This window comes from Vanacampus margaritifer, chromosome 1, assembly GCF_051991255.1.
Source record: "Vanacampus margaritifer isolate UIUO_Vmar chromosome 1, RoL_Vmar_1.0, whole genome shotgun sequence".
Lineage (NCBI taxonomy): Eukaryota > Metazoa > Chordata > Actinopteri > Syngnathiformes > Syngnathidae > Vanacampus > Vanacampus margaritifer.
The window spans coordinates 39225938-39240392 of NC_135432.1; the positions used below are offsets into that span (position 1 = coordinate 39225938).

General features: G+C 37.7%; 1 protein-coding gene across 9 annotated transcripts in view; it reads right to left on the reverse strand.

Moving 5' to 3' along the window:
* itpr3 (inositol 1,4,5-trisphosphate receptor, type 3) overlaps window positions 1–14455 on the reverse strand; it is a 214217-nt gene that overhangs the window by 85684 nt on the left and 114078 nt on the right. For all 9 annotated transcript variants that reach the window (XM_077554937.1, XM_077554900.1, XM_077554890.1 and 6 more), the window contains 3 exons: window positions 7595–7715; window positions 7440–7494; window positions 7200–7365 (listed from right to left, as the gene is read on the reverse strand). In XM_077554937.1, coding sequence (XP_077411063.1) covers window positions 7200–7365; window positions 7440–7494; window positions 7595–7715 — 342 coding nt within the window. The remainder of the gene's footprint in view (window positions 1–7199; window positions 7366–7439; window positions 7495–7594; window positions 7716–14455) is intronic.

Consider the following 14455-nt stretch of genomic DNA (forward strand, 5'->3'; position numbering starts at 1 on the left):
CAAACCAACTTCAACGCAATCGGGAAAAGTCTCTTATAACGGCGATTAAAGGGACAACTGGTGAATGCACACAATCACCAGAAGAAATTAATCACATTTTTTATAACTATTATCGTAACCTATACTTAGAAACTAACAAGCCTAACCCTGAGCATATTGAGGCATTCCTCAGTAGCTTAAATATGCCTCAGTTAACTACTGAATATAAAGACATGTTAGATGCGCCACTTACTATAAACGAGTTGTACAGTGCTCTAGATAGTATGCCTAATGGCAAAGCACCTGGCCCGGATGGTTATCCGGCTATATTTTTTAAGCACTTCTGGTTAATGCTTGCTCCACTATTCTTAAGAGTAGTAACAGAAATTAAAACTAAGGGTTACATACGCCCACACATGAATACAGCAGCAATTAAACTTTTATTAAAGCCAGAAAAAGACCCCACCCTTCCATCAAGTTACCGTCCGATTTCACTAATTAATACTGATATTAAAATTATCACTAAGGCTTTCACATATAGACTAGAAACAGTAATCTCGACAATTATTCATAGCGACCAAACAGGCTTTATTAAAGATCGGCACTCTACTAATAATATTAGGAGACTCTTTAACCTTATTAGCATGTCACAGCGGCATGATAAAAAGGCAGTTATTATATCATTGGATGCAGAAAAAGCTTTCGACAAAGTTAACTGGTCCTTCCTCTTTGCTGTTTTAAATAAATTTGGCTTTGGGAAATCATTTATCCACTGGGTATCAGTATTATATGATTCTCCAAAAGCTACAGTTACTACTAATGGGAATATATCTCAGAGCTTTACTTTACAGAGAGGCACAAGACAGGGATGCCCACTATCCCCTTTATTATTTGCAATATTTATTGAGCCACTTGCATTAGCTATACGCCAGGAAAGAAGGATTCAAGGAATTCACTCTGGGGTAACAGAACATAAAATTAATCTATATGCCGATGACATCTTACTTTATTTAGAAAAGCCGGCTACTTCGCTAGGGGAAGTATTTAATTTAATAACTAAATTCTCACAGTTATCAGATTATTCTATTAACTGGACAAAATCAACACTTATACCTATTACAGAAAATTCATGGAACCCTGCAAGCCAGGACCCACACTACTCATTTCCTATAGGTAATTTAAAATACTTAGGCATAAAAATCTCACCTAAATTAACTGATTTAATTCATTTAAACTTTTCTCCACTTCTGGATAACATTTATAGTGACTTGGAGCGCTGGAATAATCTTCCTATTTCTCTAATAGGACGAATAGCCACCATTAAAATGAAAGTTTTACCTAAAATAAACTATTTTTTCTCAATGATTCCATTTAAACCTACGGCTAACTGGTTCCAGTTGTTGGACTCAGCCGTAACAAAATTTTACTGGAATAAAAAAAAAGCAAAGATTAGTCTATCTACTCTTCAGAAAAGCAAATCCAAAGGTGGTCTAGAGGCACCAAATTTTATGTACTACTATATAGCTAACCAGCTACAATATATCGTTCTATGGGCACAACCCAACAGAGACACTAACTGTTGGTTGGAACTAGAACAGAAGGATTGTAATAACCTCAGACTTCGAGATTTACTCTTTATTACAACATCGATTAAGCGCCATAATTGTTTTAAAAACCCAATGATTTCCGCCACCGTGACTGCCTGGTGGAAGGCACTAGAATTGACAAAAGCCCAAGTGGAGCCCTGTGGACTTTCTCCCCTATGGCATAACCCCGACTTTCAACTTAACAACCAACCGTTTCATTTAGCTGTGTGGGAGCAGAAAGGAATTACACATCTCCACCATCTCTTCTCAGATAATATGTTTATATCATATACATCCTTGCTCCAAAAATACAATATAAAAAACGGAATTTTTTTACATTATCTACAAGTTAAAAATATGATAAAGAAAAAAATTCCAACACTTCGGGGTACGCTCCAACCGCCTGTTTTAGCTAAAGATATTAACAAGCTTTCTCCGACAACAACAAAAAAACTTTCAAAAATATATAAGTTACTTTCATATACTGATAAAATGTCTTTACCCATCTCGAAATGGGAGACAGACTTGTCTATAGCACCGGAACCTGACTTTTGGATTCAAGTTTGTGAAAACGCATTTAAAATGACAAAACACACAAATTTACAACTTATCCAATATAAAGTTATTCACAGAACATACATTACTCAATATATGATGAAGAAAATGGGACTCTCAGACTCCGACATTTGTCTCCAATGCTTACAAAACACTACAGACACTTATGTTCATGCTTTATGGTTATGTACTCCGGTTATGTATTTCTGGACTAAAGTCTTAGAAAAACTTTCCGCTATTTTGGACTGTAGGATACCTTTATCTCCAAACTTGTGTTTGCTAGGTGACCTAACAACAACTGATTTACCACATAAACAATTTCAATCTACACTTGTAGCCCTTACTATCGCTAAAAAAACAATTCTTGTTAACTGGAAAAATAAACAAACTCTGAATATCGACCAATGGTCTAACCTCCTCATAAATCACATTTTAATGGAAAAAATATCTGCCTCAAATAAAAACCAAATATCAAAATTGATAGAAACATGGTCTACGTATATAGAATTTTTTAACCTAATTCCGGTTACTTAATTCTGTCTGTTAGCGAGAGCCACTACATCGTGATAACTTACATTGATGTTTCTGCATTTGGCAATTTATTATTATATTATATTATTAGTATGGGATTTTTTTTTAATGGGCTTTAGGTGAACTGATGAATACACACACGCTCGCACGCACGCACGCACACACACACACACACACACACACGCACATACACATACTCACCCACATACAAAAAAAAAAGTATATATATATATATATATATATATATATGTGTGTATATGTATATATATGTATATGTATTTAAAAAAAAAAAAAAAACATTTATTAAAAATGTTTTAATTGATTTGTTGTTTTTTTAAAAAAAAAAAAAAAAAAAAAGGAGAGCAATGATGATGTCAAATCGAATGAACAATACTGAGCTCTTCTGAAGAAAAAAAAAAAAAAAAAGAAGATTTGTCTTGACTCTAGTGATTAGGCATAAACACACATAAACCCTGAGTGGTGAATAAGCACCTCCACTTTTTTTCCTGCATGAGAAAAAGCACCCTTTTTGCTGCTGCAGTTTGTTTTTTTAATTCATCAATATTAAAAATAAATTTAAAAAAACAACACCAACACTTGAGCTGTGAGCAGCTACAAAGGACCCTCGCAGCCCGGGCCACTTACTTGCGTACTTGAACATTGGGGCTACTGGCACATTGGAATTAGATTTTTTTGAAAATGGCATAATAAACCTTTACATGTGGATTGTTTTGTTGTTGTTTTTTGCCAGGCCTGATGTACTTTCAAAATGTCATGAGTTTTTACACATTTATACCAACTGAATCAGCATATTTATTTCTTGCCAAACAGCGTGTATCCACAGCAGAGGTGGCAAATGCAGGTTAAGTAAGTAAAAACCCTGCCACAGTTTGGCTTTAGCCCTTTGTGTTAGCTAGCACCCTAGCAGGTAAACGAGCACCATGGGTACTAGCTGACTAGCTAGCTCGCTCCCTAGCAGGTAAACAAGTACCATGGGAGCTAGCTAGGGAGTTATATAACTAGCACCTTAGGCTAAAGCCAAACTGTGGCAGGATTTTTACTTTCTGGACCTGGATTTGGCACCTCTGAACCACAGTGACAGAATTTGGCATATACAAAGTTTTGCTTTTACTTTTTATCTGGAACATCTTTAGATGAAACAACCATAGATTCAAGTCAATCGGAAAAAATCTGTTGGAGTTGTTTAATTCTTTGACTGCCAACCGTTTTCAGAAAAGGGCTGCTGTGGGTGCCAGCTGATTTAAGCATTTTGACTGATCTTTCAAGGTCCACAGAAAATTTTGTGTTTGGACTATGGAAACACACATACTACCAAATGAAAGATTGAACTCTCATCTTTCATCAGAAAAAAAAGTTTGTTTCTACCTTATTCCGTTTTTCAGTAATCAACAATAGAAAATGGTTAGTTTCACCCAAATGCTCTGTTTTGGACCAAAATACGGAGAAATCAAGCTTTTTGTGAAACAATATTATTTCATGCACTCTAGTGAATTTGACACCTTTTTTTCCATGAATGATGCCACAAACACCTAAACAGTGCTTTACTTCTGTATAACACTACCACCAACAATGAAAAAGTGTTTTTTGATAGCAAAATACGTTTATTTACATTCAACAGTGTAACAATCTGACAAAACAATTTGGCAAACTATTTACAAATGTGTGCAACTGTGGTACTATTTACAATTGTGTGGATGTTTCAACTACAGTTTTTCTTTTTGTGTAACACTCCCCTGCGTGCAAGGGGACGGAGCAGGATTTGCACAACAGATTAGTTTCACTGCGATTGCCCCTTCGCGTGCAGACCCTACACTTTCTTGACGGCCTTTTTTTCCGGGGAGTAGCAGGTATATACTGCAGTGTGTGTTTGGCCATGTTGCCATCAAGTCTACTCTCAGGATCATGATACGGTGGCCTGGTAATACGTCTGGCTTCCTCATGTCCTTCAGTTCCTATACCGGGTGGTAAGAGATGTTCTGATCCATCTTATCCACTCCATTCATGGTGGCATCGTAGTCCAGAACCAGTGTCTTCTTCGTGATCAGACTGTACCCACTCCTCCGATGAATATGCATTGGACTCGGGGTACTCTTCATCGTCCGATTGAACGTCCGCCTGTGCAGAAGTGCTCGGTTGTGCACCGCGTTTTCCGGCGTTAGCATCGCTAGCCGGTGAGGCTTTACGACGTGATCATAGCCGCCGCGTCAACGCTTCCAACTTCGGCGTCAACCTCGGAGTCACCTTCATCATCATCGTCGTCGTCATCAATGTGCTCTTTAGCATTGGTCGATGCTTTTCGTCTTTGAAAAAAATGCTCAAGCGTGAGCTGCTTGCAACCGGTCGCCATTTTCGCTTCCTCAGCCATTCTCCCCTCAACACTCTAGCTCCGCCTCACGTCTTCTACTGGCGCCTTGCCGATCTTGTCCAAAGAGAGTCATCGCTGCCATCTAGTGCCTAAAATTTGTCATTATACTAACTCGATCTGCTTGATACTTTCAGCACAGCTGGCCAAGGCTTTCCTCCACCCGTTTCCCAAACCAAAAAAAACAAAAAAAACATAGTTAACGTCTTAACGTTTTTGGCAGCCCTCATTTGGATTTTACTAAATGTTATTAAACGTTTTTGGCAGTCAAAGAGTTCAAATGCAACCTCTATAATAAGCCCAAAATGGGACAACATTTAAAAAAAAAACTAAAATGGCTGACTTCCTGTATTGCTTCAAGAGACTTTTTGTCGGTCTTGGGATGTTTTGTATGCCTCTAACTTTTCGTACCTCTAAGTGAAACGTACAACATTTCAACAACTTTCTACGAGACACACACATTGGTCTTACTGTGTAGGTGCCAGCATGTTAACAACTGTGGTATGTTCTAAAAAATAGCTCACCAGTGAAGGGACACTGACTTGCGCTTAAGAAGAATTAAAAGGAAAAAAATGTTAACATTTGTTTTTAAACTTATGGTGCACATTTCTTAACTTAGCAAATATTCTATATTTTGTATAAAAAATTAATAGATTCTGTTGAATGGAAGAAAGGGCTGTTTTTATTTACTCAAATATTACAAAAAAGGACAAATATCGTAGCATAAATGGACCCAAATAAAAATCTGCGATGTAGAGTGAAACCACAATAAGTGAACCGCAAAGTGTATTTCAAAAACTCAAGATTGTTTCCCCAGTTCTTGTTACAGGTCTGGAGATGATACATGGACTTTTTTGTGCGTCTCGTGATGCTACATGTGGCTGCCAATTTTCGTAGCTCTAGGTCAAACGTGCCGGGATTGGTTTTAATTTTTCTATTCTAGGGGGCGCTGTAGACCCATGTTATGACAACTTCATAATTTCACATTTTTCGCTGGACCCAAACAATGTGCAAAGTTTGGTGAGTTTTCGTACTTGTTTAGGTCCCCAAAAATTTATTTCAGAGAATAATAATAATAATAATTGTATTAATAATATGCCCTGCGATTGGCTGGCAACCAGTTCAGGGTGTACCCCGCCTACTGCCTGAAGCCAGTTTGGATAGGCTCCAGCGCCCCCCACGACCCTTGTGAGGACAAGCGGTTAAGAAAATGGATGGATGGATGGATTATTTATGTTAGCAAAAATTTGAAGTTGGGGTGCAGAGTGTGCAGTATAGCTTGTGGGGTGCAAGCTAGTTTTGACAGAGGTGTGGTGAAAGAACTCATAATAATGTCTACAGAAACTATAGGGTCCTCTAATTACACTCTTTGGTATCAATTTCCCTCAAAGTGTTTTGATATCTGATGGGCATTTATTCTTATCCTTTGCGCCCCTCACTGATCTGTGGCGCATATATACTCCACATTGCCCCTCCTACTCCACTATCTCCTTGTCTTGAGCTTGTGTAGTTAGCCAACTCAAAACAGACAGGTTTGGTTCAAAATTATACTCTACTATACTGTTAAAAATATTACGTGACTGTTGCCCAACATTCCTTCACTCATTCACTCCCAGACAAATACACTGAAGCAAACACCTTCGCTCTTGGCTGTACTGGATTTTATCTGATTTTGCAAGGTCCACAGAATATTGTGTTCTATTGCTATAAAATGGAACCTGCCAAAATAAATATTAGGGTATCTTCTTTCATCACGAAAAAAAGTATTTTTGTATCTTTTTCAGTTTTGCAGTAATTAGCATTAGAATATAGCTAAGTTTCATCATTATTCATAAACCTGTTGAAAACACTGGGGAAAAAGAGCTTGTTGCAACATGGCCCTGGCTGATCTCCTATACTCCTGCCAGCTGCTGCATGTTTTTTTTGTAATAACTACCATTGCTTTAGGCAACCTTTTCATTTCAGAAGCTGTAAAAAAGCCTCCTGTGTACTCTAGTGTAAAAAAAAAACATTAAAAAAAATTATAAATGCGTTTTTGGGAGTGCAAGACAAAGTATTAAAAACATATAAATACGTTTTTGAGCATGTAAGTCTAAGTAATAAAAAATGTATTCATACGTTTTTGGTTACACTATAGGGGTTGGGGTAGTGGTGTATGGAGTGACCTGTTTGAAGGTTTGCAGCACTTCCTGCCTCTGGCTGAAGTGTCTGAAGAGCAGCTGTAGCGCACCCGACACCAACGGCGGGTACTCGTGCATAGTGAGGTGAATCAAGACACGCAGGAACATGCGGCCGCCTTCATCATCCACCTCCAGTATGCTGTTTCCCTTCCTACGCATGCACACACACACTCAGTCAGTCAGTCACAAATCACAAATTTAAAGTTTTAGCACTCCATGTCATACCCCACGCCAAACATAGCCTCAGCCTGCTCTCCAATGTGCTGTAGGTTGATGGCGGCTGCAGGAACAGACAATCATTAGCGTGACACTTGTAACCGCCATTGCCCCACCCACTGACTTTCCACTGCACCCTGCCTCCCTCGTGAGCGGACATGGACCTGCATGCTCTAAACTGGTGGTGGCATCAGCATCAGCCAGTGGGTAGACATCCACAAATTCCTTCTTGAAGACGGAGAGCAGGAAGGAAAGACGGTAGTCCAGACGCACATTCAGGATGAACTGACGAAGACAAGACGGATACAATTATCGAATCTAAAAATTTTGGAATCAGTGAGTAATGTTATGACATTACCTGAACCATCATTTTATATGCTGGAGAAAATGGTAAAATGTTCTCGATTATAATCATACAAATTTTAATACAAAGCATTATTGCTTCCCTTGAAAGGTGCCACAGTAAACAAATGATTATTAATAAGTTACTAATATGTCACAACGCTGTAATGCTGACTGGAAAACAATGCCTCTCATCTGAGGTCAGCTGGGAGAGGCTGCAGCTCATCTGCATCCCACTCTAAAAAGATAATTGTTGAAGCAATTTAATATTACAAATTGAATTGTTGACCAATTTTAAAAAAAAATCACTTCAATTGGTAACACAATTGAATTAAGTGAGTCCAAAGTGAATATATTAAGTTTAATTAATTATGAGTTCATTAAACGTAATATATTCACCTGAATTAAATTAATCCAAATTGACTCTAATCCAAAGTATTAATAGTCAGAGGTGTGGACATGAGTCATGTGACTTGGACTCAAGTTTGACTTGAGTCATGAATTAGACGACTTTAAACTCGACTTAACAAAATATTAAAAGACTTGGACTTTACAACAATGATTTCTGACTTCACTTGGACTTGAGCACTTTGACTTGAAAAGACCACCAAAACAAAAATATTAAAATGTATGTTAACAATTTTGTCTCAGTGTTTGTGTGTGTGTGTACGTGTGTGAGCTGGGCTGACACAGCGCCGTCATTCAGACATGTCAGGGAAGTCGTAAACACAAGCTGCCTACGCTAAGGCAAACTTCAAAATGAAGCTGACCAAATAATACATTGACACCAATGCAACAGACAGCCTTGGCGGATTTTACTTTGAAGTCTGCCTGCATGGTTGCGTGAGCTTGACTACTTCCCTTTGACATTTTTGCATTATAGACGTTTTTATTGAAATTACATATTTTACACCACCATTATCATTATGCCACCCCGAAAGTATAATAAATAGCTAATTTAGGACACAAAGAAACCGCAAGTTAATTACGCCGTCATTGCACGATACGGTACAAATCTCCTGCGTTCGTGGCTAGTAGCTAACTGTTAGCATTAGCATCGGGTGCTGCAACCGTAGTTTGACAGCTGTTGCTTGTCTGAGCTTGCTTTTCTTATTGTTTTCAATATTGTGGAGCTATTCTACTTTGTAATCCACTCTCCCTGTTTAAACAAAGGAAATGTGCCTTACATTGCATTTAGATGTATTTTTCATTATTAAAAATAAGTAAATAGAACTTTGCCTTCATTTATAATTATTTTATAAAACACTAGCTTTAAAAAAATAATAAAAAAATAAAATCAAAATGTCCAATATGGCCATTTGGATTTTAGGAACACAGCTTCAAGTGCATTACAAGTGCAATATAACATAAGGCAGGATACCTTGTTATTTCATACATGGACCATGTATAAAATAATTATGTATCTTGCCTTATATTGCACTTAAAGTTGAGTTCCTAAATCCAAACAGCCATATTAGACATTGTTAGTTTATATATATGTTTGAAAATGTAATGGCCTTTTATAAAATAAATTAAGACAAAGTTGTATTTATCTGATATAATTTTTTTTTTTTTTTGAAAAAAAAATCCGATCCGTGACTTTGAAGTTGTTTGGGTACAAAAACTATGAGGTGATCAACAAAAAATGAATTGCAGTGTGTCCAAGATTAGATCACTGATGGAGAGGCAACAACTTTGTTCAACATCTGAAGTTGCACAAAGAACGGTAAGTAAGCTAATGTCAGTTGTAAGTTTTTTGTTTTTTTAACTTAATTGCACCGAAGTAGAAACAGATCAGGGAGCAATCGTTGCACACGCCCACTTCCCGGTTGAGAAGCAGAGGACCTGTGGCTCCAGCCATTGACAAAGATAAAAACACAGTATATACATTAAACATAATAGTGTTTTACAACAACGCTGAACTATATTTACAATTTAATATGTACTAGTGAATGATTATTTTTAGTGATTATAGTAATAAATAAATAAATCACAGGTCGCGGCCGACAGCACAGCACCGGGCCTTCCACTTAAATAAGCTTTCAGCCAGCCGCAGCACGGAGCCTCCCTTGGCGCTCGCCCGGCCCATGGTCATGGGTCCAGCTTCGGGTATGGCGGCTTTAGAGACCGCAAGAAGTAGGGTGACCAACGTTTGAAGCTCAGTTCATGTGACCCACAAATCGGAGTTATGTCGCGCAAAATCAGTGCTTGCCCCAATAATAATAATAATAATTTTTTTTTTTTACTTTGAAAATGTGGCGAGATATTGTCAGCCGTAATCACAAAAACAAGGCGTAGCCACAGACTTTTAAGTACAGTCCGTCTGAGTCGCTCACAAAAAGTCCACCGTTGCCTTCGTGGCTGCCGGACTGTTGTAAACAACAGAACCACTGAACCCCCATAGTTGCTTATTTGTTGTTGACACTTTTGCTCAACACTTATAATCAAAATACTTTTCTCATTGAAGCTATGCCGGCATAACTACGATGCCGCAAAAAAAAAAACGTAACCATCACACGGGCCTGTTTGTTAGCCTCATGTTGCTATCTTCATCTAGCCTGTCCAATAATACATGGGCAACAAATGCGCTGCTGAAGATGAGTCGTAGCTGGTCTGAGGACAACGGGGAAGCGGCATCCCAAGTGACGTTCAAATAGTGAGTGATATACAGTGTTTTTAATCTGGCAAACTATGTCTTCAGTGGCAGTGTTTGGGGACGGCAATAAATAAACAAAAAATTCTAAATTGAGCTAGTGCATTGTATGAATGTCAGTACAGTAGTGTATATATTATAATACTTTTGTTATCCTTTAAAGCATTAATATTTATGTGTTCACATAAATGAGCTCATTTTAATGGTTTTAGTATGAATCATAGCCATGAATGCAGTTGTACAGTATAAAAATGCTTAATATGAAATCATCACAAAACTTATGGGCCACCACTGCAAATTATTTTGTTGAATACCCACAAACATGTACAGTGTGTGAAATTTTCTGATAATACTTGCACTTCTGGTCTAAACATCAACTTGATATTTTCAGTATTTAAGATGTAAATGTATATTTATGGTATATGATGTGTAGACACTTGTACAAAAAATATGAATTAAAAACATTGTAGTATTTAGCAGTAATATAATGAAAATGCTTCGAAATGTGAATAACGGTATTTACTTTGCAAGTCAATTTAGGTGTGCACCACTAAATTTTCTTGGGTAAACCACCATCAGCGAGTCTGCCCACGGGGAGGGTCCGCCGCATTGCTGAGGAGTGTCCCACATTGTCCCTCAGAAATGGCCGATAATGGTATCGGTCACCGCCATGAGTACCTTAAAATGAGACTGAAATCTGGTATTGGTAGTCACCCATCATAGTCAGGATGGTACCACCTCTGCCTCAATTTGAGCCAGGAAAAACCCTGACGATGTTGTTAAAATGACTTCAAATTGTAGGACTTGTGAATCGCTTGAGACTTGACTCGGGACTTGAGGGCAAAGACTTGAGACTTACTTGTGACTTACAAAGCAATGGCTTACTCCCACCTCTATTAATAATTCAATGAACGTAATGAATGAAATGTATTGCGTGTCATCCCAATGGATCAGGGCCCTTTCTCCTGTTAACCATGGGTGGGTTATTGTTGAAGTGCAATTAATCATCACATGGATGTCCCTGAATTTAGCGCCACATACGTTCTCCTGACATTGATGCACTCTGGCTGTAAAGTATCAAAATATACAACATCTAACTGTTTGTGCATTAACGCACGTTTACTGCACATATCTGTGTAAATGTACAGATTGTTTCAATGTCACCAAAGGACACTTATCTGTTGAGTCCGATGATGATGATGACACGTACATATACTGTAAATCAGACCCACTTTCTGCTCACTTGATCATTTCAGATTACAGTTCAAGTATATGTACCCTCAAGTTTATGGTTTGACAGTATCCGTCTGTAATCTGAGTTTTATATCTGTAAATAAAGTCTAGTCGTACTGTACTATAATATATTGACTTCTGGGTGTTTATTGTTGTCTTAATATTTAACCCTCAACTGAAAATCCATTGTATGTTGCATTAACAGTTATTGAACAACGTATGTTTTTTTTTAATTATTTTGCGCTGCAATGTAATCTGTTATGGGACAGAGCTCACATTACATAATTTTGTACAAAGTATCACTGTTTATCATTTCACCAAGTTTCAAGGATGATCGACCACCTGATCAGGTGATATAGGGGTCTATAAACATGCTTAGAGACCCCAAAATATGCTATATTTACTGTACCTAATCATGGTATGTTCAGATGGCTGGTATAAAAAAAAAACCTGCAAGGATTTCAGTGGAGAACTTTTAGTACAGTATACCTAGGGGAATTAACAAGAAAAAACTCAAATGAGCTGGCTCCCCCATTAATGGAACGTAATCCTCTTTCTAACCACATTTTGCTTCATGGCTGATGGCCTACGTATTATACTGGAGCTGATTCAAAAGTAGGGGTGTAAATCAATCAAGACGATTCGATATGCATCTCGATACATAGGGTGCGATCTAATACAAGAACGATTCGATTTTTAAAATGAAAAGATTCGGTTTGGTTCGATTCAGTAGGATCACAATTCGACTCGGTTTGAGTCAATGTAGCGGTGCAACGATTATTTGATTACTCAACAATTAGTTAAATGTCAAATTAATGTACAATTATTTTGTTACTCCATTAATTATTTGAATATCTTGCTTATTTTAAAATGATCTAAATCTTGTAATTTGCACATTTGTAAACATATGCTTTTAGTTTGGAAACCAGTGTTCAACATTTTTGCCTATGTAATGTTCTGACATAAAAACGTTGTTTGAACATGCATCTGCCTAAAAAATACTCCATTTGTAAGTTGTTAAGTTGGAACTACTAACGAATATATTTTTCAAAGTGTCATCTTACTAAATGTAAACTAACTTAGAACAGTTACTGTATATCTCAGTTACGTTCTAGTACGTGTTACTATTGTGAGACAGTGTCAGTTCCAGTATACTACCCATACATGCAGGGAATAAGTAGATGTATGCTTAATGTTTATCAAGGTTCTTCTTGTGAAAAATTAATTGAACTTCATCATCACAATCATGTTGGGTGTCATATTCCAGTAACAGTAACAAAGGCTGGCACTTTATTGCTGCTCAGTAAATTCTATAGTGTAAATTTGACTCTATTTAGAGTGGGACCAAATAGACTCAGTTTTAGAGTAATATTTAGACTTGGAATAGAGAAAAATAAAGAATTGGGAAAAAATAAATAGCCACTTAAGGGTGAAGGAACAAACTCACGACCTTCAGCTTGGAAGACAGCCGATCTACTCCCTGAGCCATGCAGCTCCTGTTGTGTGTTAGTATAATAATACAATTCTTTATTTTACTCTCTTCCTAGTGTAAATCTTAGCCTACTCGGCACTAATGTTTTTTATCATGTTCTGAAAGCCCTCATTCTCCACAATGCAGTATGGCTTAAGTCTTTCTTAACAATAAACCGGGTTATTAAGGTCGTTATTACCTTTCCTCTGGTCGAGTTGTGGGTGTTTTAGTTGGAAAAAAGCCTCGCTGTCTGAGCATGCGGTTGAACACCGGATCCATGCCAGTGGCTGGCTCATCGCGTTGTACTTGCGGTGTGTACGAGCGCAGATTGTCAGTCTTTGTACATGGCGACACTTTTATCCAGCATTCCATTGTTCATATAAAATGAACATCTCTTTCATACTTTGGATATGAAACTTGCCCGAGTACGTTAACTGCGACAAGTCTTGCGTAACTTTTTTTTACCCACACACAACCAAACACGGTCTCTCAGGCGAAGTCTTGCGTAAATTAGAGTCAATAGTATCAGCAACATAAAACTGATTTATAACGTCTTGAGCGGGCCATCAGCCGGTTCAAGCTATTTCTAGACTAATTTATTAGTCCGTGTGCTGGTGCATTTGCATCGTTAAAATAAAAAACGGATTTTCGGTTCAAACTCTCTCTCTACTCTGCTGGTTTGGCAACCTTAACACCAAATCAAAAAATGCACTGAGCAGAATAATTAATACAAGCAGTAAAATATTGGGAGTTCATTAAAGCTCACTTACAGATTTGTTCAACAGGCAGGTATAGAGGAAAGCCAATGCCGTTCTTTCAGATGACTTCCATCCTTTACATCTTGAGTTTAAGATGTTGCCTTCTGGATCTCGGTTTCAATTTTCGAGGATTAAAAGCAACAGGTACAAGCACTCCTTTGTCCCTTCTGCCAGAGGAGTCGTACCTGATTGATTGACTGTTTTATTGATTTTTATTGAATTGCTTGATTTGGTATGAGTATGCTATTTATACATAAATTGCTGTTTGCACTGATTGCACTTTCCCTGTCATTTATAGGCGTTGCTTCGGACATAGTTGATTTTTGTGGCAGAATACACTGTATTTTCCCAAACCTTTTATGCTCTTAGTAATGTTTTGTTTGACTTAAATGGTGTTCACTGCTTGCTGCAACAATAATTGCCCTACGGGGACACATTTGAACTTGAAATCGTTTTTTGTTACACTCCTATTAAAAAGTTCAATAAAGCTTAGACGCGTACGACTTTTTTGTTGCTGGCCCAGTCTCCAGGACGAGATCCTACGCTCAAACCAGCGGGACAAGATACC